The sequence below is a fragment of the Pan paniscus genome, chromosome 14, assembly GCF_029289425.2.
Source record: "Pan paniscus chromosome 14, NHGRI_mPanPan1-v2.0_pri, whole genome shotgun sequence".
Taxonomy (NCBI): Eukaryota; Metazoa; Chordata; class Mammalia; order Primates; family Hominidae; genus Pan; species Pan paniscus.
The window spans coordinates 112178460-112204732 of NC_073263.2; the positions used below are offsets into that span (position 1 = coordinate 112178460).

The following is a 26273-nucleotide window of genomic DNA, read 5'->3' on the forward strand; positions in this document are numbered from 1 at the left end:
CCTGGGTAAGGCCAGTGTCTGAGCAAGTGGAGGGGTCTGTGCTCCAGATCTCATCTCCCCAGAGCTGAGACCCGAGGCAGAGGTCAGGGACCCACAGGGCTGAGCCCGGCCAACCCACCTGGCTCTCCGACTGGACCAGGGACCACGCCGACCAATTTGCCATACTTGTCTCCTCTAGACTTCAGATCGAAGTAGACATTGCCTGTTTATAAAGACAATTATGAATTCATCACTTCTCAGTCTGAATATCAGCATATTGACAACCTTAACATCTAACAAGTAATTAGAATTTAAATACAGAACATAGCATTTGGCCCCATATACATATATAGTATTTATATTTTTATAGACAGGGTCTTGCTGTTGCTCAGGCTGGAGTGCAGTGGTACAATCACAGCTCACGATAGCCTTGAACTCCTGGGCTCAGACAGTCTTCCCACCTCAACCTTCCCAGTAGGTGGGGCTACAGGAGTGACACCATGCCTGGCTTAATATATTTGTTAACCAGAATTAAAAACAATACTATAAGATAAATGCATGATTTGGACATATCATGAGTACACAGACATGAAAGTGAAAACACAAATGTAAGTTCTCTGTAAACTACTGAGACAATTATTCAATCAGAAAAAAGAAAAGTGTTATCACTGACCTTCATTTAGATCTTGTGCCTTGTGTTACACAACAGCTAACAAAGACACTCTTTCTTTACTTTATGTTACACACCAGCTAGCAAAGACACTCTTTCTTTGCCCAGTCATCTTCTAAAACTACCTTTTTACTCAGATTGAAAACATCATCTGGCTGGGTGCAGTGGCTCACGCCTCCAATCCCAGCACTTTGGGAGTCCGAGGCAGGAGGACTGTTTGAGCTGAAGAGTTCGAGACCAGCCTGGGCAACATAGTGAGACCCCATCTCTACCAAAAAAAAACACACAAAAAAATCATCTGCATATTGAAGTGTCTGTGAGGCTGAGTGCCAAGGTCCGCTTTGCAGTCTGAGGTCAGAACCTTCTCCAGAGCCTCCTGCAAGCCTGGGCTGCCCTTGCCCCTTCCACCACAAAGCCTAAGAAAGCAGAGCTGGGGAGGAGGCGCTCAGAGTGGGAGCTTTGTCAAGAACAAAGCGCTACCAACCCATGCTCCAAGGCTGCCCGGCTGCAGCCGCTGTGTGTTCCAGGCCATGTGTCTCCCTAGGAAGGAGGCAATGCTCATCCGGGCTGTGACCACGGCCATTCTCAGTACCACAGATCCGCAGCCACCATCCAGCACCCTCCAACCACACAGCAGCATGTAGCTGTCCTCAGGCCCCAGGTGTGGGTGCAACTTTTAGCCTTTACAAAGTTTGAGTCTTCACATTCTTTTTTACTAATGCAGTTACTGATTTGCATCAGTACCGTCCTTACTGCGGACACTGGTGTTGGTAAGATCAAGGAAACTTTGCAACTGGCAAACACAAGCTGCACCCAGGACCTGCCTCATGTCCTCAGCCTGGATGTCCCCCTCCTGTCCTCTGGTTCATCCCCAGCACCAAGTGCCAGCTTAGTGGTCAACCCCGAATGACCAGGGAGGACGCTGAAGGGACAGGGCAGGGTTTTCTGTTGAAATGTCACCCGGCTTTGTTTGCCCAAGCCACACTGGCCTTTCCTCCCACCAGTGACCATTGTGCTCAGAAAACCCTGCCCTGTCCCTGCAGCGTCCTCTCTGGTCATTCAGGGTTGACCATTAAGCTGGCACTCGGTGCTGGGGATGAACCAGAGGACAGGAGGGGGACATCCAGGCCCTGGGAGCTGCTTTCTATGAAGTCAGAATATAAACAGTGCTTTAAAAGCGCTTCACTGGAGAGAAACCACTCCCTTAAATGGTGGAAACATTCCCCCTTCACTTTGCTTTATGTTATCAATTTGCTGAAGAAATTGTTTTTCACCAAGAGTTCAAAGATCAAATTACAACCAAGCCCTTGTGGAATTGTCACAAAGTCCAAATTACTGGGGTTTGAGTGAATGTAAGTGTATTTTGAATTAATTATATTTATACTATCATTAAATTGTTTATAATAAAACACAGTAACAAAACAACAAACAGCATTCAATCCTCAAGCCTGTGAAGACGAGAATCCCTAAAGACTCGTGAACATTTATCAGTTTATTCCTAAAATGGAAGCACAGGCCCACATATCTTATTTCAAGTTACACGACGGCAAAAAATTAATTCCTGTGTTTTCTGGTGCAAACTCTAATTCAACCACCTAAGTCCTTTAAAAAAAGTTTTTCTTGGGAGGCTGAGGCAGGAGAATTGCTTGAACCCGGGAGGCGGAGGTTGCAGTGAGCCGAGATTGCGCCACTGCACTCCAGCCTAGGCGACAGAGCAAGACTCTGTCTCAAAAAAAAAAAAAAAAAAGTTTTTCTTTGAAACAAAATCTAAATATACCACATTAGAACAAGTAAAAAGCTACTTCCATACACAGAGCCTACTGAGCAGATCCTCAGGGCCTCACGTGCTCATCTTACGCTCCAAGTAGGACCCAGGAAGGACAGGAACGTCCAGGGCAGTGCTTCATGCTTTCTGACTCATTGCAACAAACATTCAATACCTACGTATCTTCAGCCATGGGCTGGATACTTTAAGGCGTCATTCAATAAAGCAAAAGGTTTTTATGGTCTGAGAATTTATGATCTAGATGGGGACAAAATACGAATACATTAAACAGCAAACTATGGCAGTGCAGAACTGGCTGCCAAATGGTAGAGCAGAGATATCAAGGCTGAGAAAGTAAGTTCACTTTCAACTGTGCTGGGTGAAGGACTTCATGGAGAGATGAGGCTGTGGTCAGGGTTTGCGGCCAGGATGGGTGGGATTTAGTTCAGATTTATGGCGACGCTTCATCACCAAAGCAGCAAAACAGCAAGACGCCAGCCTTGCCTGGGGGCCACCAGACAAAGATTAGCATCCGCAAACCAACGAAACCACCTGCAGTAAGCAACATGCAAATCTAAACACAGACTGCTCCACAGGAAAACTGACCTGTCAGAGTCTTGAGTCTACATGTGCTTACCCAGAAAAAATGAAAAAAAAAAAAAAAAGGAGAAAAAAAGAAAAAAGAAAGAGGAGGGGAAAAAGTGAGGAGACTAAACCAACAAATGCACACACAGCACATGCCCTGGGGACAAGTGAGTGTATTTAATACAGAGAGGACACGTGAAGCTAGCCAGAAATTCTTCATCGTCTGAGGTCTGACCATGACATCTGGACTCCTTTTATGCAGAGATGCATGTTGAAGTGTCACAGCTGATGCGACAGAACATCTGCAACTCACGCTTTTTTTTTTTTTTTTTTGAGACAAGGTCTCGCTCTGTCTCCCAGGCTTGTGTGCAGTGGGACAATCATGGTTCACTGCAGCCTCGAATTTCCTGGGCTCAGTCTATCCTCTCACCTTGGCCTCCTGAGTAGCTGAGACTACAGGAGCATGCCACCATGCCTAGCTAATTTTTTATATTTTATTTTTGTAGAGAAGGGGTCTCTCCATGTTACCCAGGCTGGTCCTGAACTCCTGGACTCAAGTGATCCACCTGCCTCTGCCTCCCAAAGTGCTGGGATTATAGGTATCAGCCACCATGCCCAGCCCTGCAACTCACTTTTTTATTTTTATTTTTTGAGACAGTCTTGCAATGTCACCCAGGCTAGAGTACAATGGTGTGATCTCGGCTCACTGCAAACTATGCCTCCTGGGTGCAAGCAATTCTCATGCCTCAGCCTCCAGAATAGCTGGGACCACAGGCATGCGATACCAGGCCTGGCTGATTTTTTGTCATCTTAGTAGAAATAAGGTTTTAACATGTTGCCCAGGCTGGTCTCAAATTCTTGGCCTCAAGTGATCCACCCGCCTCCACCTCCCAAAGTACTGGGATTACAGGCGTCAGCCACCACGCCTGGCCCTGCAACTTTTTTTTTTGTGCAGGGGAGGGTGGGGGGACGGAGTCTTGCTCTGTCACCAGGCTGGAGTGCAATGGTGTGATCTCGGCTCACTGCAACCTCTGACTCCCGCAACTCACTCGTAATGGCCTGTGAAAAAACGATAGCCAAACAGACGGGGGTGACCTGGGCTGACTTTTAATAAGAAGAGAGCAGGTCTCTGGAGGTACTGTGTTTGTCCCCAACTTTTTGTTAGGAAAATACCTAAACAAAGATGAAATAACACCACAATGAACACCTGTACACCTACCACCTAGATTCCACGACTGTTACCAAGACTAGCTGTCCAGACGTTCCCCTCTCCCTGTGACTGGAAAAGATTTTTAGAACTAATTCAACCATTTCGCAAAGAGACACAATATTGTAGAAAACCCCACAACAGCTTTGCTGTTGGAATCCTAGCAAGACAGAAGTAAATTTTAGTATGTTCCTGCAGCTGATAAATACATCCAGTTTCTCCAAATCCCAGTAATGTTTTAGTTTTAAGAACATAAACCGGCTGGGCACAGTGGCTCACACCTGTAATCCCAGCACTTTGGGAGGCTGAGGCAGGTGGATCACAAGGTCAGGAGTTTGAGACCAGCTTGGCCAACATGGTGAAACCTTATCTCTACTAAAAATACCAAAACAAAAAAAATGTAGCCGGGCAAGGTGCGTGCACCTTGTAGTCCCAGCTATTCAGGAGGCTGAGATGGGAGAATCGCTTGAACCAGGGAGGCAGAGGTTGCAGTGAGCTGAGATCGCACCACTGCACTCCAGCCTGGGTGACAGAGTAAGACTCTGTGTCAAAAAAAAAAAAAAAAAAAAAGAACATAAACCCTACCTTTTGCCGTTGAATAAGCGTTCCCACGAGCAATGATTCCTTCAATGAAAGAAATTATCTGAGGAATATTTTCGGTTACCTTCAGGTACACCGTGGGTGGGAGAACCTGCAAGGAAGTGGAGACGTGACCGTGTTTCCCTTGTGAGAAGCACAGGTCAGCCAGCACCAGCTGTCATTGCTCACGCCTGTCACCCTCATGGCAGGAACAACCAGCCCCACACTTTACCTTCAGGGCTGCCATGTCCTGCTTGAAGTCTTCCTCATAAAGACTGGCGAGGGAAGCGGGGGAAATATTCATCTGCAGAAGGATTAGATGTGCATGTTAATGAGTCTGGGGCATTCGCAACAGAACCACCCAGCCACAAGAAAGCCCACGTGCACAACACGACAGCAAACGTACCCCGGCCACCTCCGGTGCCTCCGCCTCAGTTTGCCCCCACCCACTCACCAAAGCGGGGGCACTCATTTTAGGTACTGAACTTTTACTAGTAGCTTAGCTAGAAAAAAAGGCTTATTGACCTTGTCTTCTGGTTAGAGAAGAAATAATGTCACAATTTCCATTATATAGTAAAAAACAAATCAGCTGGGTGCAGCGGCTCACGCCTGTAATCCCAACACTTTGGGAGGCCAAGATGAGAGGATCGTTTGAGACCATGAGGTTGAAGCTGCGAACAGCCATGATCGTGCCACTGCAATCCCATCCTTGGCAACAGGGCGAGACACCATCTCCGAAACAAAAATAAAAATAAAGTAAAATAGAAAACAAAACATACCAAGGATCCTCCACTTTTCTAAGACAAGGGCAAAATCACCCTAGTCCAGTCTGTATGATAAGAAACTAGGTTCCTATCTTATCCCTTAATCCTCAGGAGAAAAAAAAGTAGTCAAAAATATACTAAAGAGGAGGCTGGGTGTTGTGGGTCATAGCTATAAATCCCAGCACTTTGGGAGACTAAGGCAGGTGGATGACATGAGGCCGGGAGTTTGAGACCAGCCTGGCCAACACGGTGAAACCCCGTCTCTACTTAAAATACAAAAGTTAGCCAGGCATGGTGGCGCACACCTGTAATCCCAGAGACTCAGGTGGCTGAGGCAGGAGAATCACTTGAACTCAGGAGGCGGAGGTTGCAGTCAGCCAAGAAGGTGCCACTGCACTCCAGCCTAGGCGACACAGCAAGACTCTCTTCCAAAACAACAAAAAAAGAAAGATCAAAAAGGAACCTCTAAAGAAATATTTTGAAAGTAATTTAACACACTACAACTGGGATTTAATGGAGTACTCATTCCCTCGGGTCCCATGGCTGGGTTTCTGGAGATAGACCACCAAAACAGTCCAATCAATTCCAAATGTGGGGGCCTTGGGGGCACGCATCTGCAGCCCCTGCCACATTATCCAAGGAGGCTGAGACACAAGACTAGGTTCGCTCATGTTATTTCATAATTTCAATGAAAAACTCTACATGAACAGATGCACAAGACACTGTGAAGCTCTGGAATGGAGCCGGGCATCATAACTGCTGGTCCTGCTCAAGTGGCCTTTGGGCCTCCCAAGCACAGCACCTGCCACCTGCTAGTCTCCCCGAGCTGCTCCACGCAGCCTCGGGAACCAAGTCTCCCCATTTCACAGGTGAAGGAATTACCACTCTAGAATACTGAGAAACTTTCTCAAGCGCAACGCCACACGTGGGGCCAGGTCCCAACCATGTGACCCTGAGACCCAGGGCTCTGAATGGCATAGTCAACCCAGAAAGCCCCACCAAAGAATACCCACTGAAGAAAGCAAGCTGGTGAACTATGCGTTGCTACCCAGGTGTTGTTTAAGCTTTGGGGTCTTGGGCAAATCAATAATCAAACCTCCTGGCCTTCAGTTACTTTACAGCATGGAGATACTCTACCTAGTAATCCCTTAGACTGCTAGAAGAACCGCTGTGTATATATGGGCAGGACAGCTTTGTAAAAGAAAACATTACATAAATATCACATTAAAGAGAGAAAATACACAGCACCTAGCACATAGCTGGTACTCCAATACACTTCAGCCCCTCTCCTGCGGTACAGTTTTGTGGCAAAGCAGACCTTTACAACAATAAATCAGTTAATGTATGTCTATCCAGGGGACAAAAGACCAAAGGAAAAAACCCAAAAGTACTGTGTCTTCTTGCCGCTTCAGACTCCCCCAGAAGTCTCAAATTCCATGCAATTTTGGGCCTAAAGATCAGTGGGGTGGCTGGGCGCGGTGGCTCACGCCTGTAATCCTCACACTTTGGGAGGCCGAGGTGGGCAGATCATGAGGTCAGGAGATCGAGACCATCCTGGCTAACATGGTGAAACCCCGTTGCTACTGAAAATACAAAAAATCAGCTGAGCGTGGTGGCAGGCGCCTGTAATCCCAGCTACTTGGGAGGCTGAGGCAGGAGAATCGCTTGAACCCAGGAACTGGAGGTTGCAGTGAGCCAACACTGCCCCACTGCACTCTAGACTGGGCGACAGAGCGAGATCCTGTCTCAAAAAAATAAAAAATAAAATAATAAAGATCAGCAGGTTGCTTAATCTATATTTTTCTGCAGAGGTAATTTATTGCCAGGAGAAGTCAAATGGCATGAAGGGGTGCCCAGACTTGGCTTTCCTCCCAGAAGGAAAATACAGTGACCAGTTTTCCCACAAGCATGAACGTGGTTATATATATACATTTGCGTCTTTTTCTTGGAATCCCCAAATGCAGCCCATTCCACACTCTGCTCTGTGCTGCTAGCTTCTCTCCCTCGCAGCACACAGAATCCTGGGGGTCCGTCATGCTGGACACACTGAGCTGCCTCGCTCCTTTCAAGGTGGCCTCTACTCCCCCTTCCAGATGTGTCACTACGTGCTTACCCGGTCCTGTCCCGATGCACATCCCATCCTCACCACTACAAACACAACTGTGCACAGGTCACTTTGCAGCAGCCCAAGTGTGCCTGTGAGCTACACTCGTAGGCGGGAGACAGAGGGCACAGGCTCATGGACTTGGCCGCTCCTGCAAGCTGCCTTCCAGGAAAGCTGTGCCAGCTACACCCGACCAGCAACACCTGGAGGTGTCTGTCTTCCTCTGCCCTCACCTGCAGGGTCAGCCAACTTTCACATGGTGTCAGTGTGACAGCTGACAAGTGCTTTGCTCTTTAAGCTTTTACCTCTTTTGAGTAAATCTGAACATCTCGCATGTTTAGGAACTATCCGCATTAAATGACCTGTAGTTATCCACGCCTGTGTTTCTATTGAGTGGTATAGGTCTTTTTCTTATTGGATGTTAGGAATTCTTTTCTTTTTTTTCTTTTGAGACAGAGTTTTGTTCTTGTTGTCCACGCTGGAGTGCAATGGCGCAATCTCAGCTCACTGCAACCTCCACCTCCCGGGCTCAAGCGATGCTGCTGTCTCAGCCTCCCAAGTAGCTGGGACTACAGGCACACGCCACCACGCATGGCTAATTTTTGTATTTTTAGTAAAGATGGGGTTTTTCCTTGTTGGCCAGGCTGGTCTCGAACTCCTGACCTCAGGTGATCCACCTTCCTCGGCCTCCTGAAGTGCTGGGATTACAGATGTGAGTCACCGTGCCAGGCCGGAAGTATTTTTATATTAAAGAAATTAACCTTTTATCGCTGATATAATTTCCATTTTTCCACAGTGTTTCAACTTTATGGTTGTTTCATGAAATGTAAAAACTGTCATTTTTATACTTAGCAATCTTTCATATTTCTGAATCTTTTCTCATAAATGGCTTCTGGATTTGGAAACAAAATTACAAAGCCTCCCCAATATGAGGCTATCAAATTTGCCTTGGGGTCTCTTTTATATTTAAATCTCTGACCTGCCTTGAATGCGGCTATGAAGCCTCTATCTACCTCTGGCTTATGTTTTTCTCCAGATGACCCCTAGCTGCCAACACTCTATGGAATAATCTACCTCCCGCCCCCACTGATTTGAAATGCCATCTTTTATCATAAAACAAACTCCCATTAATTATCAGGGCTGTTTCTGGACTTTTTGGTGTATTCCATCATCTGTTTATGCGTGCTTTGTACAGGTGTTTAATTTCTGCAGGCTTTAAAGCCACAGATAACAGATCAGCAGATGCTTGGACACCAGAGGGTTAGGGGGTGCAGGGAGGAATCCCGAGGGGCACAGACACAGGGGTGAGGGATGCATCCACAGGGGCATCCCTAGGTCAACATTTGGCAAGCTGCACCTTCCTGAATAATACATGCAATCTATTGTAGGTCAATCCTACCACATAAAGCTGTGCAGAAAAAAAAAAAAAAAAATATATATATATATATACACACACACACATATATATATACATATATACACACACACATATATACATATATATATACACACACATATATATACATATATATGAGAAAACAAAAACCTTCTATAGCTTTTACAATGTTTTCATATTTGGTGGCCGGGCGCAGTGGCTCACACCTGTAATCCCAGCACTTTGGGAGGCCAAGGTGGGTGGATCACCTGAGGCCGGGAGTTCAAGACTAGCCTGGCCAACATGGAGAAACCCCGTCTCTACTAAAAATACAAAAAATTAGATGGGCATGGTGGCACATGTCTGTAATCCTGGCTACTCGGGAGGCTGAGGCAGGAGAATCGCCTGAACCCGGGAGGCGGAGGTTGCGGTGAGCTGAGATTGTGCCATTGCACTCCAGCCTGGACATCAAGAGCAAAACTCTGTCTCAAAAAAAAAAATTAATAAATAAAAGTTTTCATATTTGATAGGGCTAGTCCCTCTCAATATTCGTCTTTTATAGACTTTTCCTATTCTTCCTTTTTTTTTTTTTTTTGCTGTTCTATATGAACTTTAGAATTAATTTATCTAGACCGGCGTGAGCAACCTGGCAAAACCCTGTCTCTACAAAAAATACAAAACAATTAGCCAGGCGTGGTGGCATATACCTGTAGTCCCAACTACTTGGGAGGCTGAGGCAGGAGGATCACTTAAGCCTGGGAGATGGAGGCTGCAATGTCCAAGATTGTGCCACCACACTCCAGCTTGGGCAACAGCGTGAAACTCTGTCTCAAAAAAGGAATTAATTGGCTGGGCGCGGTGGCTCACATCTGTAATGCCAGCACTTTGGGAGGACGAGGTGGGCAGATCATGAGGTCAGGAGTTCGAGACCAGCCTGACCAACATGGTGAAACTCCATCTCTATTAAAAATACAAAAATTAGCTGGGTGTGGTGGTGGGCGCCTGTAATCCCAGCCATTTGGGAGGCTGAGGCAGGAGAATCGCTTGAACTCGGGAGGCGGAGGTTGCAGTGGGCAGAGATTGCACCATTGCACTCCAGCCTGGGCGACAGAGTGAGACTCTGTCTCCAAAAAAAAAAAAAAAAAAAAAAAGAATTAATTTATCTAGTTCAGAAAGAGACAACATATAAACACACAAGCACACACACTTTAAAGGCTCATCAGGTAGAATACACCCCAAACACCCAATACTCCCTTCTCTGCACGTGGCTGCACCAGCACCAACGGCCCAGTCCTAGAGGACATGGCTCACAAATGCTACAACGACAAGGAGTTGTAAGTGGAATACCCACCTACTGCTGCTGGTGCTGGGGAGAGAAAACTTACATTCTTTTTTTTTGAGGCAGTCTCGCTCTGTCGCCCAGGCTGGAGTGCAGCGGCGCAATCTCGGCTCACTGTAAGCTCTGCCACCCAGGTTCACGCCATTCTCCTGCCTCAGCCTCCCGAGTAGCTGGGACTGCAGGTGCCCGCCACCACGCCCGGCTAATTTTTCGTATTTTTAGTAGAGACGGGGTTTCACCGTGTTAGCCAGAATGGTCTCGATCTCCTGACCTCGTGATCCACCTGCCTCGGCCTCCCAAAGTGCTGGGATTACAGGCGTGAGCCACCGCGCCCGGCTGGAAACTCATATTCTAAAAGTCAAACTGCTTGCTACATTTAACCTGAAACATATGATCATTCCTCATACCGGGGTAGTGCTGCTTTCTCACTGCCATAAAACAAATAGACGAGGTAGAAAGGCGCTAAAATGGGGTCCTAGTCCTATTTCGGATTCTCTCAGGTAGCTCTAACGATCGTAAATCATTTTAAGTTAGCTATCTCTCCAGGACAGGAGCCCGCTGGCTGGCCCCTGTGTCCAGCCCTTCCTCAACATTTCACCTTCTTCCAGAAAGCCAGGGTGATGCAGGCCAGTGTCCCGGCACACAAAAAGAGAAACTTTGGCTTGAATTACTTGGAGACATATATAATAATTTTTCGGTTTTTTTGTTTTGTTTTTTGTTTTTTGAGATGTAGTTTTGCTCTTGTTGCCCAGGCTGGAGTGCAATGGTGCGATCTCAGCTCACCGCAACCTCTGCCTCCCAGGTTTAAGTGATTTTCTTGCCTCAGCTCCCGAGTAGCTGGGATTACAGGCATGCACCACCATGCCCAGCTAATTCTGTACTTTTAGTAGAGACAAGGTTTCTCCACGGTGGTTAGGCTGGTCTCAAACTCCTGACCTCAGGTGATCCTCCCACCTCGGCCTCCCAAAGTGCTGGGATTACAGGCGTGAGCCACCGTGCCTGGCTTAATGATTTTTCTTAATATAAAATGTTACTGGCTGGCCGTGGTAGCTCACGCCTGTAATCCCAGCACTTGGGAGGCTGAGGCAGCTGGATCACCTGAGGTCAGGAGTTTGAGACCAGCCTGGCCAATATGGTGAAACCCCATCTCTATTAAAAATACAAAAATTAGCTGGGAATAGTGGTGTACGCCTGCAGTCCCAGGTACTCGGGAGGCTGAGGCAGGAAAATCGCTTGAGCCTGGGAGGTGGAGGTTGCGGTGGGCTGAGATCCCACCATTGCACTCCAGCCTGGATGACAAAGTGAGACCCTGTCTCAAAACAAAAACAAAACAAAATGTTACTATGTGAATATATCCTACCTCTTTTAATTCTTACCCCAGATTTGTTGAAAACCTGTGCTTTTCATCTCTGACAACCTATAAAATGGTGCCAAAAATTAAAGTCAAGGGAGTGACTCAGAAAAGTGTATTATTATAATTTAAAATATTTTAAAAACAAGTCTTGGAGCAGATGGCATGAAAGATATTGTTATCATTTTAAAAGCTTGCATGAGAAGAAACCCAATGTCCAACGGTGGAAGAATATGGGTAGAGAAAACGCAGCACAGTCGGCTCTCTGTATCCTAGGGTTCTGCATCTGTGGGTTCAATCGATCTCATATAGAAAATATTAAGAAATAATGCCAGGCACAGTGACTCATGCCTGTAATCCCAGCACTTTGCGAGGCCAAGGCAGGAGGGTTGCTTGAGCCCAGGAATTAGAGACCAGCCTGAGCAACTTAGAAGGCCCTGTCTCTTCAAAAAATACAAAAATTAACTGGGCATGGTGGCACATGCCTGTGGTCCCCGCTACTCTGGAGGCTGAAGTGGGAGGATCCCTGAGCCTGGGAGGGTGAGGCTGTAGTGAGCCGTGATTATGCCACTGCACCCCAGCCTGGGTAACAGAGTGAGACCCTATCTTAAAGCTAAATAAATGATAAAAAATAATACAAATTTTTAAAAAATATAGTACAACTATTTATAGAGCATTTACATTGTATTAGTTATTAAAAGTAATCTAGATATGATTTAAAGTATATGGGAAGATGTGCATAGATTAAGTGCAAATATATTTTATATCAGGGACTCGAGCATCCAAGGATTTTGGTATGTGGGGAAGGGGTCCTGGAACCAAAACAAAAGCATATATATTCAGAAGATAGACAGCAAGGAGAGTGTACATGCAATGTGACATTATTCAGCCATAAAAAGGAAGGAACTTCCGGCACAGGCTGCAGGTGGATGAACCTTGAGGAATTATGCACCATTTAATGCTGTAAATGTACTTAATGCCACTGAATTGCACATTTAAAAATGTTTAAAATCGTAAATTTTATATTATAAAAAAGGTAAAGAAGAAAAATAAAAGTTTTAATTTTACCTTCAAAAAAGTTTACATTGGATAAAAAGAATTACCTTTTTTTTTTTTAAATTATACTTTAAGTTCTGGGACACATGTACAGAAAGTGCAGGTTTGTTACATAGGTGTACACGTGCCATGGTGGTTTGCTGCACCCATCAACCCGTCATCTACATTAGGTATTTCTCCTAATACTATCCCTCCCCTAGCCCCCCAACCCCCGACAGGCGCCGGGTGTGTGATGTTCCTCTCCCTGTGTCCATGTGCTCTCATTGTTCAACTCCCACTTATGAGTGAACACCATGCGGTGTTCGGTTTTCTGTTCCTGTGTTAGTTTGCTGAGAATGATGGTTTCCAGCTTCACCCGTGTCCCTGCAGAAGACATGAACCCATCCTTTTCTATGGCTGCACAGTATTCCATGTGCCACATTTTCTTCATCCAGTCTATCACTGATGGGCATCTGGGTTGGTTCCAAGTCTTTGCTATTGTGGACAGTGCTGCAATAAACATACGTGTGTATGTGTCTTTATAGTAGAATGATTTATAATCCTTTGGGTATACCCAGTAATGGGATTGCTGGGTTAAATGGTATTTCTGGTTCTAGATCCTTGAGGAATCACAACACTGTCTTCCACAATGGTTGAACTAATTTACACTCCCACCAACAGTGTAAAAGCGTTCCTATTTCTCCACATCCTCGCCAGCATCTGTTGTTTCCTGACTTTTTAATGATCGCCATTCTAACTGGCATGAGATGTTATCTGTGGTTTTGATTTGCATTTCTTAAAGAATTACCTTTTCACTAAACACTAAAAAACAGATGTTTTCATAACTATGGGTTTCAGATACACGTTTTATTACATTGAAGTCAGACATTATTTTGAGGAAAGAAACTATTCAATATCATCTTAGGATCTTGCTGTGTACCAAGTATGGAAATTCTCTGGTTCAAAAATTAACTACTCTCTACAGTTAGAATGTTTAACCAATTCTACCAAGTTTTTCATATTCTAATCATAACATTTTAAAAAATGTTAACAACCAATCCCTCCTCATGGCATCTGTGAAATTAACTCTTGCTTCTTCCTCCCTTTACCACGCTGGCCACCTCCTCCTTCCTGCAGTTCTCTGCTCCCTGGATTCGGGGCTCTTGTCCCGCTTCTCTGATGGCAACGTTCCTGCCCCACCTTCCCCATCGCCCCCATGACACCCTCCGAGTACACTATGTCCTCACCTCTCCTCCCATCCCCTGTGGGGCCCCTTCTCTGTCCCACGGGGCTCCCTCCAGAACTCAGCCAGTGTCTCAGCCTCTACCAGCTCCCTGCTACCAGGACATGGGGACTGACACAATTCTTTCTGATCTTGAAGATTCATGAGAGGCACGAAGTTACCAAGTGCTTTCATTTCAGACTCTGGCTGCCCCGACGGCAGGTGAAAGCCCCGAACCACTGACCTTCCTTCTTTACCAGTGGGGCATTTCCAAACATCACCTCTGCTGAGGGTTACCTGGTGACTATGCATTCACGCACACTTAGACATCACGCACCTGCCTTCTAAATCCTGCCTCTTATAGGCTGGGGGTAAGGATGTGAAGAAATACATTTAAAGTGGGAGCCGATTTCCAGCACTGCCAGTCTCTCAATGATCTGACTCTCAGTTGCAAGATATCAAATAAACTGTTCCCCCTTTGACCTAGCAATTCCGCTTTGGAAATTAATTAACTTTTTATTTAGAGACAGAGTCTCACCCTGTGGCCCAGGCTGGAGTGCAGTGGCACGATCTCAGCTCACTGCAACCTCCACCTCCCGGGTTCAAGTAATTCTCGTGTCTCAGCCTCTCGAGTAGCTGGGATTACAGGTGCACACCTCCACACCCAGCTAATTTTTTGTGTTTTAGTAGAGACAGCGTTTTGCCATGTTGGCCAGACTGGTCTCTAACTCCTGGGCTTAAGTGATCCAGCCTTCCAAAGTATAGGATTACAGGCGTGAGCCACTGCACCCAGCCACAGGAAATATATTTATAAGTAAATAAAACAAAAGCATATATGTTCATAGCAGCACTCTTTTTAACAGCCAGAAGCAATACAAACAGCAATTGGGAAAAGGCTAGAACTGCTAAACAGCCCCATGCGGTGGGAGACTACCCAGTTATGAGAAAGACAAATCAATAGAAAATAGGAAGACAGAGACCTCAGTGAAAATGTTCAAGGACCTCACACCATTCCTTTGACTCATGCCTAAGAGACAAGAGAAGAGCTCTGTTCACTCAACAAATGACAAAGTTCAGCCTCTTTTCAGATAAACGCCCCAGCCCAAAGGCGGCCTCTGACTTCCAATCCAAATCTTTAGTCACTAGTTCCACCCCATTTCACAAAAGGAAGATGCATGGGTGTGACGGGAGGTTAAAGAGGAAGGGAAGCCACAATGACAGACAAATGCTATCATTCAAATCTCACTGACTTAACAAGTATGTATATGTATACTTTTTTTTTCAAAAAAGGAAATCCAGGCCAGGCGTGGTGGCTCACACCTGTAATCCTAGCACTTTGGGAGGCCGAGGAGGGCGGATCACCTGAGATCAGGAGTTCGAGACCAGCCTGGCCAACGTGGTGAAACCCCGTCTCTACTAAAAATACAAAAATTAGCCAGGCATGGTGGTGGGTGTCTGTAATCCCAGCTACTCGGGAGGCTGAGGCAGGAGAATCGCCTGACCCCGGGATGTGGAGGTTGCAGTGAGCGGAGATAGCACCATTGCACTCCAGCCTGTGCAACAAGAGTGAAATTCTGTCTCAAAAAAAAAAAAAAAAAAAAAAATCCAGCAAGTTGTTTTTAAAAGGCACCAGAAACACTGCTATGGTTTGAATGTTTGTCCCCTCCAAAACTCATGTTGAAATTTATTTGCCCTTGTAACAGTATTAAGAGGTGAGAACTTGAAGAAGTGATTAGGCCGTGAGGGCCCCACCCTCTTGGATGGGCTTCATGCCTTCTTAAAAGGGCTTTCCGGCCAGGTGCAGTGGCTCACACCTGTAATCCTAGCACTTTGGGAGGCCAAGGCAGGAGGATTGCTTGAGCTCAGGAGTTTGAGACCAGCCTGGGCAACATAGTGAAACCGCATCTCTACTAAAAATAGAAAAAAGAAAAAAATTAGTCATGTGTGGTGGTGCACAGCTGAGTCCCAGCTACCAGGAGGGCTGAGGTGGGAGAACAGCTTGAGCCCAGGAGATCAAGGCTGCACTGAACTATGACCACACCACTGCACTCCAGCCTAGGCGACACAGTGTGACCCTGTCTCCAAAAAAAAAGAAAAAAAAAACCAAAGGAGGGGTGGGGGCAGGGGGCTTTTGGCAGGGGTTCTTTCTCTCCCCTTGACCTCTTGCCCTCCACCATGGGATGATGCAGTAAGAGGGCCCTTGCCAGATGCTGGCACCTTGATCTTGGTTTCCAGCCTCCAGCATAGTGAGCAAATACATTTCTATTCATTGTAAATTACCCAATCTGTGGTGTTCTGTTATAGCAGCACAAAACAGACTAAGACAAACACCGTCTAATTAGCCAGACTTCAGAAAAGCACCACATTAGAAAATGAAATGGAAAAATATGCTCTTGGAGTGTCAAACTGCCAAACAGCAGCCCACCACTGGACAATCCACAGGTGGTCTCCACAAAAAGCAGAGAGAACAGGGGTGGAACAGGTGCTGACCATGGACGCCGGTGACAGGTGCATGGGTTCATATGCTCTTCTCTCTACTTCATGTGTGTTAGAACATTTCCACTGTAACACATGCTGGTAAAAGCAGTGGTAACTGGCAAAGTATCACAAGACTACATCTCGTCTACATCAAAATTAGGTCAGCTTTACTTAAATTCCTTCATCAGATTCAGGAAAAGGAAATAGCCAGTCATCCTAACTAACACACAAATGAATAGACTGTCTTGTATGCTAAACCACAGTGAATTGTGAAAATGGGCAAAAATGTCCAGAGAGAATGGTGATTAGAGGAAGCACCCGCAATGGAGAAAGCCGACACAAGACAGCATGTGGGGCAAAGAGTGACAGCGTTTCATCAGAATGGCTTCTTTAGGAAAAGTCTTCCTCACCAGCAGTTAAAGTCAAAGGACCCACCAGAGCCCTTCCGGTAGAAGTGATGTGCGGGGCACTGGCCCCCAGCCAACAGGGAGAGCCCAAGGAGGCGCCTCCAATGTCCCACCTGCCTGTACAACCTCATCCACTGTGTCTTCCCAAAGCTTGCCAGGCACCACACTCCAGATGTGGGCCAGACTCCAGTGGGGCCCTCAGCCTGCACGGGAAAGAGACTTCTGCTACCCGCCACAAGTGCGTAGGCCATTCCCACCTGGCAGGGGTACTTGCCCAGAGATAGCTGAAGTCAGAGCCATGGGAGTGGCCCTGCCCCTGAAGGGCTGTGCAACCTCAAGATGTGATCACCTTAACCTCTTGACTCTTCTGCAAGATGGGGACACATCCAATGAACCTAAGTGGAGGGCCACCTACAAAATCAAAGTCCTACAATCCTTGACAGTGTCAAGGACATGAGACAGGGAACCACTGAAGACTGAAGGAGACCGAGGAGACAACAGGACTCTGGAAGGCGTTCTAGGACAGAAAAGAAAGAGGCGCTCGGGGACAGGGACAACACCTGGGGTTGACGTCCATGTCACCCACACCAGCGCACTGCATCAATGTCCGGTTCCTGACTGGGAGGGCTGTGCGGGCCTCGAGAGCCAGTGACCTTGCTCTGAAGGCACGTGTGGCGTGTCCAGAGAGGGGAGGCGGCCTGGTGGGAAAAGTCTAGAACAGAGAGAAGATGATGGCCCAACGCAGCGCAACAATGGCCACGAGGAAACCCAGGCTGGCTGCAGGAGATCTTTGTACTATTCTTGTCATTTTTCTGTAGATCTCAAATCGCTTCAAATATTTTTTTAATATGGAATAAAATGTGTTAAAAAAAAGCACAATAAGGTCTGCTCTGCGCAGCACACAGGGTTGTTCTGAGACTGAAATACTAATAGATACAAAAAGTACTTTTTAAACTATCAAGACACAGACATGAAAGGCATCATTAGCACAAATATGAATATGTCCAATCAGTGGGTCTGGTTCCCTCAGTAAAGAGAAAGTCAAGTCATTTCCCTTGGAGGCCGAGGGGCCAGGGGAGGGAGTAATATTGGAGCCAGGAGGTAACGACAGGAGGCCACAGAAAAGCCTTCAGCGATCACAATACGATAGATGTTAACTTCCTTTACTAGGGCACCAAAGAAACCCTGCTAACCCAGCACTGTTTCATGTCTCAGATTACACCCACTGGCCACACATGGACAATAAGATGTGAGAACTACTTGTAAAATGCAAACAAGAACCACTTTCTTTTTTCTTTTTTTTGAGACAGAGTCTCCATGACCCAGGCTGGAGTGCAGTGGTACAATCTCCGCTCATTGCAACCTTCGCCCCCCCAGGGTCAAGCGATTCTCCTGCCTGAGCCTCCTGAGGAGCTGGGATTACAGGAGCCCGCCACCACACCTGACTAATTTTTGTATTTTTAGTAGAGACAAGGTTTCACCATGTTTGTCAGGCTGGCCTCAAACTCCTGACCTCAAGTGATCCACCTGTCTTGGCCTCCCAAAGTGCTGGGATTACAGGCGTAAGCTACCACGCCCGGCCAAAAACTACTTTCAGGAAGGGCTCAGAACACTAATCAATGGCATTATCAATAGATGTAACTCTTCTCCACTTACCTCATTGGCTCTTTTGATGATTTTATCATCTACATCTGTAATACCCATCACCATGACTATGTTGCATCCAAAAACCTTGGTTAGGATCCTTCGAATGATATCAAATCTAACATATGAGCTGAAAGAAAAAAAGGTCAGGATGTCTTTATTACACAAAGTCATCAGTTATCTTTGTAAAAAATCCATTGCATTTTAACATGCTGCTCCATAACTTCCACTGTGTAGCACAATGGACAGGTCAGCGGAGCAGGTACAAGGAAACTCCCTCTCACTGATGACACCAGGGCCTGGGCCACAAGGGTTCTCAGGAGAAACTGACAAAGGTATTGCATCAATTTCAGGACACAATATTAGCATTTTTAATTTTGGAGTTGTTGCTTAAGTGAGTTGAAGTCTATTTAATTGTATAAAAATTCACTCATAATACAATCTCCCAGTTAAGATCGTGTTTTCACCATTCTTGTTCATGTTCTAGAGTAATTCTAATTTTTCACTATGACAAAACAGAAGCAAATACCAAATCAAAACAAGTACGATCGCATTAAAGCCATATAAGATTACTCCTAAGAATGCACACACTAGTGTAGAATATTTAAAAATGCCAGCTTATTTATATACTACACTGGGGTAATTCAGACTTGTAAAACTAAAAGGGTTTAAAATCTACTTAGCATCTCAAGAATCTGTTTTCCCATAAAAGTTACCTTAAAACTCAAGGTTATCTAATGTCACACTCACCTCTGCTATCCATGTGGCCTAAATTTCAGTTCATAAAATTGTTTTCTCTTAGGGTGGTGTGGGGGAATCCTAGCCATGTTATTGTATCACTTTAACCTCCCACACACCCCCTCCCTCTCCAAACACAGCTGAGACCAAATCTTGATTCCAGGGACAAAACTATCTCCAAAACTCAACAAGATAATTAACCTCTTACAGCCCAGTCGGCTTGCTTATAAATTTGGCAAAATCCCACCACCCCACAGGACTGCTGTCCAGCCTTACCGCCTGTGCAGCATGAATTCCAAAAACACAAGCTATTATTACCATTCTCATCACCATGCTCTTCATTCACCTCAAGTTGGGAAAGAGTCTAAAAGATGTGAGATTTACAAGAAAAAAATTACAGGAACCTAAAGCAAATGAAAACAAGAGTCAAGTCCCTTGCTTGGCCCAGAGGAGCCCAGGCTGAGTCCCGGAACTGCCCTTGGAGACAGCAGAGGCTCCACAGCTTGGCAGAGCTGGCGGAATGCAGGGTCATGAGCAACTTGAGACCCTGAGACGCTGCAGGCAGGCTGTGACCACAGGGGCCACTCTATACACAAACACGCACACACACGCCTTGCAAGTGCCGGGCAGCCGAGTCTGAAGAACATGGCATCAGGAGACCTCAGCTTGCTTCTGTGACTCCACCATGAACCATGCTACCGTCAGCCCGGCTCTTTCTGCCCCATTTTCTCCATCCACTGGGTGAGTGTGCTCATCTGGGTGATCGCTGAAATGATTCATTTGCTAAGAGTCTTCCCTCAAAACGCTCCAGTGTGACTCCGTCTACCATGGCATGAAATCCAAACTCTCTGGGCCAGACCACGCAGCACCCTCCCCAGCCTGGCTGCAACTGACGCCCCATCCCTTCCCCTGCTCCTCCCCCCTAGCACCAAACTGATCTATTTGTTTTCCCCAAACAGGGTTTCCATCCCTCTGACCTCTTCTGGAAATGGTGGAGGCTATTTTTCAGGGTGTCTCTTTCCAGTGAACTGAGTGCTACCCATTGCTCAAATTCTACCTTTCTGCAGCAGGCACTGTGTGCATCCCTGTCCTGCTGGAGCTGAAATAATTACATCATGCTAACGACATCAGATGGTTGCATAAATAACCACTGAAGGAGTACAATGCTAGGAGAGCTGAGATGGGGAGAGGGAGGTGGGGCAGGCCAGCCCAGCAAAGGCCTGGAGGGGTTGGCCAGGCTGACAGGAAGGTGGTCAAGAGGAGAGTCCCAAGCTCCCACCAGCCCCTGGGAAGGCCCTGTGTGGACACAGCTTATAACATGCATTCAGCTGCACACTTAAGATGTGTATTCTTTTCTGTAGTCATAAAGGTAAATATTATACAAATTTAAACTGCAAGACTTGACTCTCCTAGTTGGAAATGAGAAGAGATTCTCTCCCCAACAACTGTTAGGATTTCTTCCTCAGTCCTCTTCAAATGCATGTCAATCTTTTAAATGGCTAAATAAACCTCTTGGCAGTTTTACAACTCAAGAAAATTTCAAAACCTGGGACCCACCTCTGAAATGTAATCAAGGAAAATAACGCCCCGTTTCCCAGTGTCCTGGGAGGAGATGGGCCTACCTTGTCATCTGACTCCACACTGTAACTCACCTGAAGCAATGGGTTATGCTATGGTCTGAATGTTTGTCTTCCCTCCAAATTTATGGTTGAAACCCTAACTCCCAAGGTGACGGTTTTAGGAGGTGGAGCCTCTGGGAGTGACAAAGTCATGGAGGCAGAGAGCTCATGACTGGGGTTAATGCCCTCATAGAAGAGACCTCAGAGAATTCCCTCTACCTTCTACCATGTGAGGACACAGCAGGCAGACCCTCACCAGACACCAAATTTGCTGGTGCCTTCATCTTGGACTTCCTAGCCTCAGAAAGAAAGAAATTTCTGTTGTTTATAAGTCATCCATTTTAGGATATTTTGTTACAGCAGACTCATAGACTGAGACAGGCTGTATCCCCAAAGCTACATAGAAGGATGAGATTTCTGTCTTTGCAGTTATTTTAGCTCATCCCCTTCTGGTTTAAGGCTTATTCAGTAACAGAACTGTTTTCTTTCTCTTCTACCTTTGTGGAAAGGTTTTCCAGGGTGGGGATTTTGTTTTTAATATTTCCCCAACATATTTTATAATTCAAGAAAGATGTCGAAATATGCTTTTGATAATTAAAAGTATGTTAGCCCAAAGTAAAGGGGAAAAATGTATATTTAAAGTATACAGAGTATGCCGGGCATGGTGGTTCATGCCTGTAATCCCAACACTTTGGGAGGCCAAGGCAGGTGGATCATTTGAGGTCAGGAGTTCGAGACCAGCCTGGCTGACATGGTGAAACTCCGTCTCTACTAAAAATACAAAAATTAGCCGGGCGTGGTGGTACATGCCTATAATCCCAGCTACTCCGGAGGCTGAGGCAGGAGAATTGCTGCCAGGAGGCGGCAACTGGACCTGGGAGGCAGAGGTTGCAGTGAGCCGAGATTGCACCACTGCACTCCAGCCTGGGCGACAGAGCCACTCCGTCTCAAGAAAAAAAAAAAGTATACAGAGTAAATGTAACTTTTTACTTTTAGTCTAGGACTGAACAATATTAAGTTTTAAAAAATCTACAATATGTCATTTTTGTACATTATATTTTGGAAATGTACAAAATATTAGGAAAAGTGGTAATTTTGGCAAATGTAGGAGGCAGTACATCTTATGGTTAAAGAGGTCAAGAGAGCAACCACTTCGCAGTCAGAGAAACCAAGCCTCACCCCAGTTCCAATACCTCTTCAATGTGTCATCTTAGGAAAGTTACTCAATCACTATTGAGCCCCGTGACATCTCACATGTGAGGTACAGTGTTAAGCAGCATTTTATGGGCATTATTTACTAAAATTGTTATAAGATCCAAGTTATCATTCCCATCTCAAAGATGAAGAAACCAGGACTCAAAGCAATAAAGTGACCTGCTCAGTGCTGTGAAGCTAAGAAGTGGTGGGGCCCAGGAATGACTGATCAGCCGGACCCCGGGACCCCGCAAAGGCCTCTTGATGTCACCAAACCCAGCAAAAAACATCTAGTTCCAAAACGGGTCATTTTTCAGTGCTCCATTGCCTCCCTGAGTTTCCTCACCTGTAAAACGGGTGTAAGTGCTCAGAATCCCTATAAGAACCAAATGAGGTTGTAACATTTCCCACAATGCCTGGAATGTAGGAATTATTCTGCATCCCTAAGTTGCCACTTAAGAGATAAAAGAAATCAGCAAAAGGCTTTCAAAAATAAATGGTCCTTTGAAGTATGAAAATTCAAATCCAGGAAACTCACCAAGCATGGCCAAGGTGCGCATGATCATATACAGTTGGTCCACAGCTATACCTGGAAACAAAGTTAAAATCCATCGTGTGGAACATATTTGCAAGAAAGGACATTCGATTCTGAGTTATAATGATCATATAATTTTTAAAGTAATCACTTCTGGGGGATGAATAGCCGGGGTTTTCATACTAGCTCAATTCACACCCAAACCTGCAAAAGCACCGCGCACCCCCAGCTTCTAGAACGGCGCCCTCCATGCAGCTTCCTAAACGCCCTCCCCAGCCCAGATCCCGTTCAGCCGTGGGAAGTCTCCGCCACGATCGGCCCCCGCCCGTGCCCCAGTCCCGCGCGGCCCACCAGGAGGCGGCTTCGGCGTGCGCCACGATTAGGGGTTCTTTCCTCCCGGTGAGGCTGTTGTACACCTGCACACCCGTCTCCCGGCCCGTGGGCTGCAGCCAGGCCCGCCCGCGCCCCCCGCTCGCCGACCGGCCCGCAGGCCAGTGCCACCCAGCCCGCCCAAGGCCCAGCGCGGCCTGGAGCAGCGGGGGGCCCAGGCCTGGGCCGCGCGTAGTCCTCAACATGTCAGCGGCCAGCGCCTACGACTGGGCGGAGACGGGAGCCACGCCGGGTACGCTGCCGGTCGCGCAAGAGCAGCACGGCCCCGCCCCGCGCCGCCCACGCCCTTGGGGCCACGCCCACTCCCGGAAGCAGTCCTCAGGTAGCGCCTCCCTTTGGCCTGGCTCGAGTCGCCCGCGGCAAGGGTGGAGAACCAGGGCCCGAAGAGGTTGGGGCGGGGAAGGCCCGGGGTGGAGGGAGGAGGGCGGTGCCGCGCCGGGAGGCCGTGGGAAGAGGCGGTACCGTGCCGATCTCCTCTCCTTATTAGCCCAGGTCCTGCGAGGCGTCCGTGTGCGCGCGGTACCAGCCTGGAGCTGTGTCCGCCGCGCGGGGGGAGCGTTTACAGTGCAAGCTTCTGTTGCCGGGCCCTGGCCTGTTAGCGAAGCACGTGTGCATCCCAGCACAGCCCACGTCAGCACGCTAATACACAGTGTCCACCCCAGAACACACGTCAGCACCCCAATACAGTGTGCACCCCAATACAGTGTGCACCCCAAACACACATCTGCGCCCCAATACAGTGTGCACTGCAGCACACCGTCAGCATCCCAACACAGTGCACCCCGATACACAATGTGCAACCCAACACAGTCTGCACCCCAATAAGTGTGCACCCCAATACACAGTATGCACCCCAGCACACACATCAGCATCCCAATAGTGTGCACCCCAATACAGTGTGCACCCCAGCACACACATCTGCACCCCAATACAGTGTGCACTGCAGCACACCATCAGCATCCCAACACAGTGCACCCCGATACACAGTGTGCAACCCAGCAGTCTGCACCCCAATACACAGTATGCACCCTAGCACACACCACATCAGCATCCCAATACAGTGTGCACTCCAATACAGTGTGCACCCCAGCACACACCATGTCTGCACCCCAGTACAGTGTACACCCCAATACAGTGTGCACCCCTAATACACTGTGCACTCTAACACACACCATGTCTGCACCCCAGTACAGTGTGCACCCCAACACAGCACGTGTGCATCCCAGCAAACACTGTCTGCATTCCAATGCAATGTGCACCTCAATAGAGTGTGCGCCCCCACATATCTACACCCTAATACAGTGTGCACCCCAATACACAGTGTGCAACCCAACACACACCATGTCTGCACTCCAATACACAGCGTGCCTCCCCCACCATGATCCCGTATCTTGAGAACAAAAACATTCTGAAAGTTACTCACAATAGCTTGACAAACGTGCCTCTATTGGGCCAGGCGCAGTGGCTCACACCTGTAATCCCAGCACTTTGGGAGGCTGAGGCGGATGGATCACCTAAGGTCAGGAGTTCGAGACCAGTCTGACCAATATGGTGAAACCCCGTCTCTACTAAAAATACACAAATTAGCCGGGCGTGGTGGCGTGCATCTGTAGTCCCAGCTACTGGGGAGGCTGAGACAAGAGAATCGCTTGAACCCGGGAGGCAGAGCTCACAGTGAGCTGAGATCACGCCACTGCACTGCAGCCTGGGCAACAGAGGGAGACTCCGCCTGAAAAAAAAAAAAAAAGTGCCTCTATTGGCGTCTTGCAATACGATGTCTCAAAAAAAAGAAAAAGTCCCCTTTGCTTTTCCAGTTCTCAAAACAGGAGACGTTCCTCTGGTTTTTTGTTGTTGTTTTTAGTTTGCTTTGGTGTTTTATTAAAAAGCAAAGGTTTAAGTAGAGACAAACAAGTGTGTACCTAGAGTAGTTTCTCAATATCCTGGAGTCCAACTCTGCAATTCTGTTTCAAGCTAACTGTAGTCTAATGTAATCTATTGTCTAATTTAATAAGGTTAAAATGTTAGAATTAGGAGACTGTATAGCCTACATCAATGCTAACCACTCATGTTACCTAACTACTCTAAATTCTCCTGAATATTATCACTTCTTGCCTGCCTTATGTTATTTTGTAACTTTCCAGTGCTGTGTGTATATTTATCTCCCTGAGTATCTTAAATTGTACATTATTTTGAACTTCTCACTGTGCCCTGCACTAAATTCAGAAAAGGACTTGGGTTTTGTTTGTTTGTTTTGTTTTGCTGTGGCTGGAAAAAAATTTTTTTAAAGAAATAAAAGGGCTTGTTGAATGTTGATGAATTAATCCCTTACGAAAGGGATTAATTGTGCAGGTGGGAAGAAATCTGGGTAGTAAAATACCTGATAAAGCTGATTCAGATATTAGATGTGCCAGTAAATAAAGCAAATTAACAAAAAGCTCAGTTGCAATCTGTGAGAACACACGAATTCAAGGAAATAACTGGAGCAGAGATTCTGAAAGCAGCTTTGTAACACTGAAGATCAAATCTGCACATGAATCTGGACATGCAGTATATTTGAATTGTTCATAGAACATCACAACTTTTAAATTAACAATAGTATCTTCTGTCTTCAGAAAATTCATGTAATGTTTTTAGCCCCTCACTGGCAGTGATTCTATTATGTTTTCTTTTTTTTTTTTTGAGGCAGTCTTGCTCTGTCACCCAGGCTGGAGTGCAGTGGCCCGATCTGGGTTCACTGCAGCCTCTGCCTTCTGGTTCAAGCAATCCTCCTGCTTCAGCCTCCACAGTAGCTGAGATTACAAGTGGGCACCACCGTGCCCAGCTAATTTTTGCATTTTTATTTTTATTTTTATGTATTTATTTTTGAGACAGAGTCTCGCTCTATCACCCAGGCTGGAGTGCAGTGGCACGATCTCGGCTCACTGCAACCTCCACCTCCCAGATTCAAGTGATTCTTCTGCCTCAGCCTCCCGAGTAGCTGGGATTACAGGTGCGTGCCACCACGCTCAGCTAATTTTTGTATTTTTAGTAGAGACGGGGTTTCATCATGTTGGCCAGGCTGGTCTGGGACTCTGGAACTCCTAACCTCAAGTGATCCAGCCACCTCAGCCTCCCAAAGCGGTGGGAATACCAGCCTAAGCCACCACACCTGGCCAATTCTGTTTTCTCTTTTTTCTTTCTTTTTTTCTTTTTAAGATGGAGTTTCACTCTTGTTGCCCAGGCTGGAGTGCAATGGCGTGATCTCCTGGGTTCAAGCGATTCTCCTGCCTCTTTCTCACGTCTCCCGGGTTCAA

At 46.7% G+C, this 26273-nt stretch overlaps 1 protein-coding gene across 9 annotated transcripts in view; it reads right to left on the bottom strand.

Annotated features, from left to right (window-relative positions):
• The window catches only part of CARS2 (cysteinyl-tRNA synthetase 2, mitochondrial), a 66715-nt gene extending 42011 nt beyond the window's left edge, over positions 1-24704 (bottom strand). The window contains exons 1-6 of one of the 9 annotated variants that reach the window (XM_034936981.3): positions 24404-24704; positions 22594-22644; positions 18517-18634; positions 5018-5089; positions 4792-4897; positions 119-202 (exon numbers count right to left, since the gene is read on the bottom strand). In XM_034936981.3, the coding sequence (XP_034792872.1) occupies positions 119-202; positions 4792-4897; positions 5018-5089; positions 18517-18570 (316 nt within the window). In that variant the 5' untranslated portion in view covers positions 18571-18634; positions 22594-22644; positions 24404-24704. Of the gene's footprint in view, positions 1-118; positions 203-4791; positions 4898-5017; positions 5090-14955; positions 14977-18516; positions 18635-22593; positions 22645-22941; positions 23362-23442; positions 23594-24403 lie in introns of those variants that run through there. The other 8 variants (XM_063595864.1, XM_034936982.3, XM_063595863.1 and 5 more) reach the window with 8 other exon arrangements.
• Between the last annotated feature and the right edge of the window lie 1569 nt (positions 24705-26273).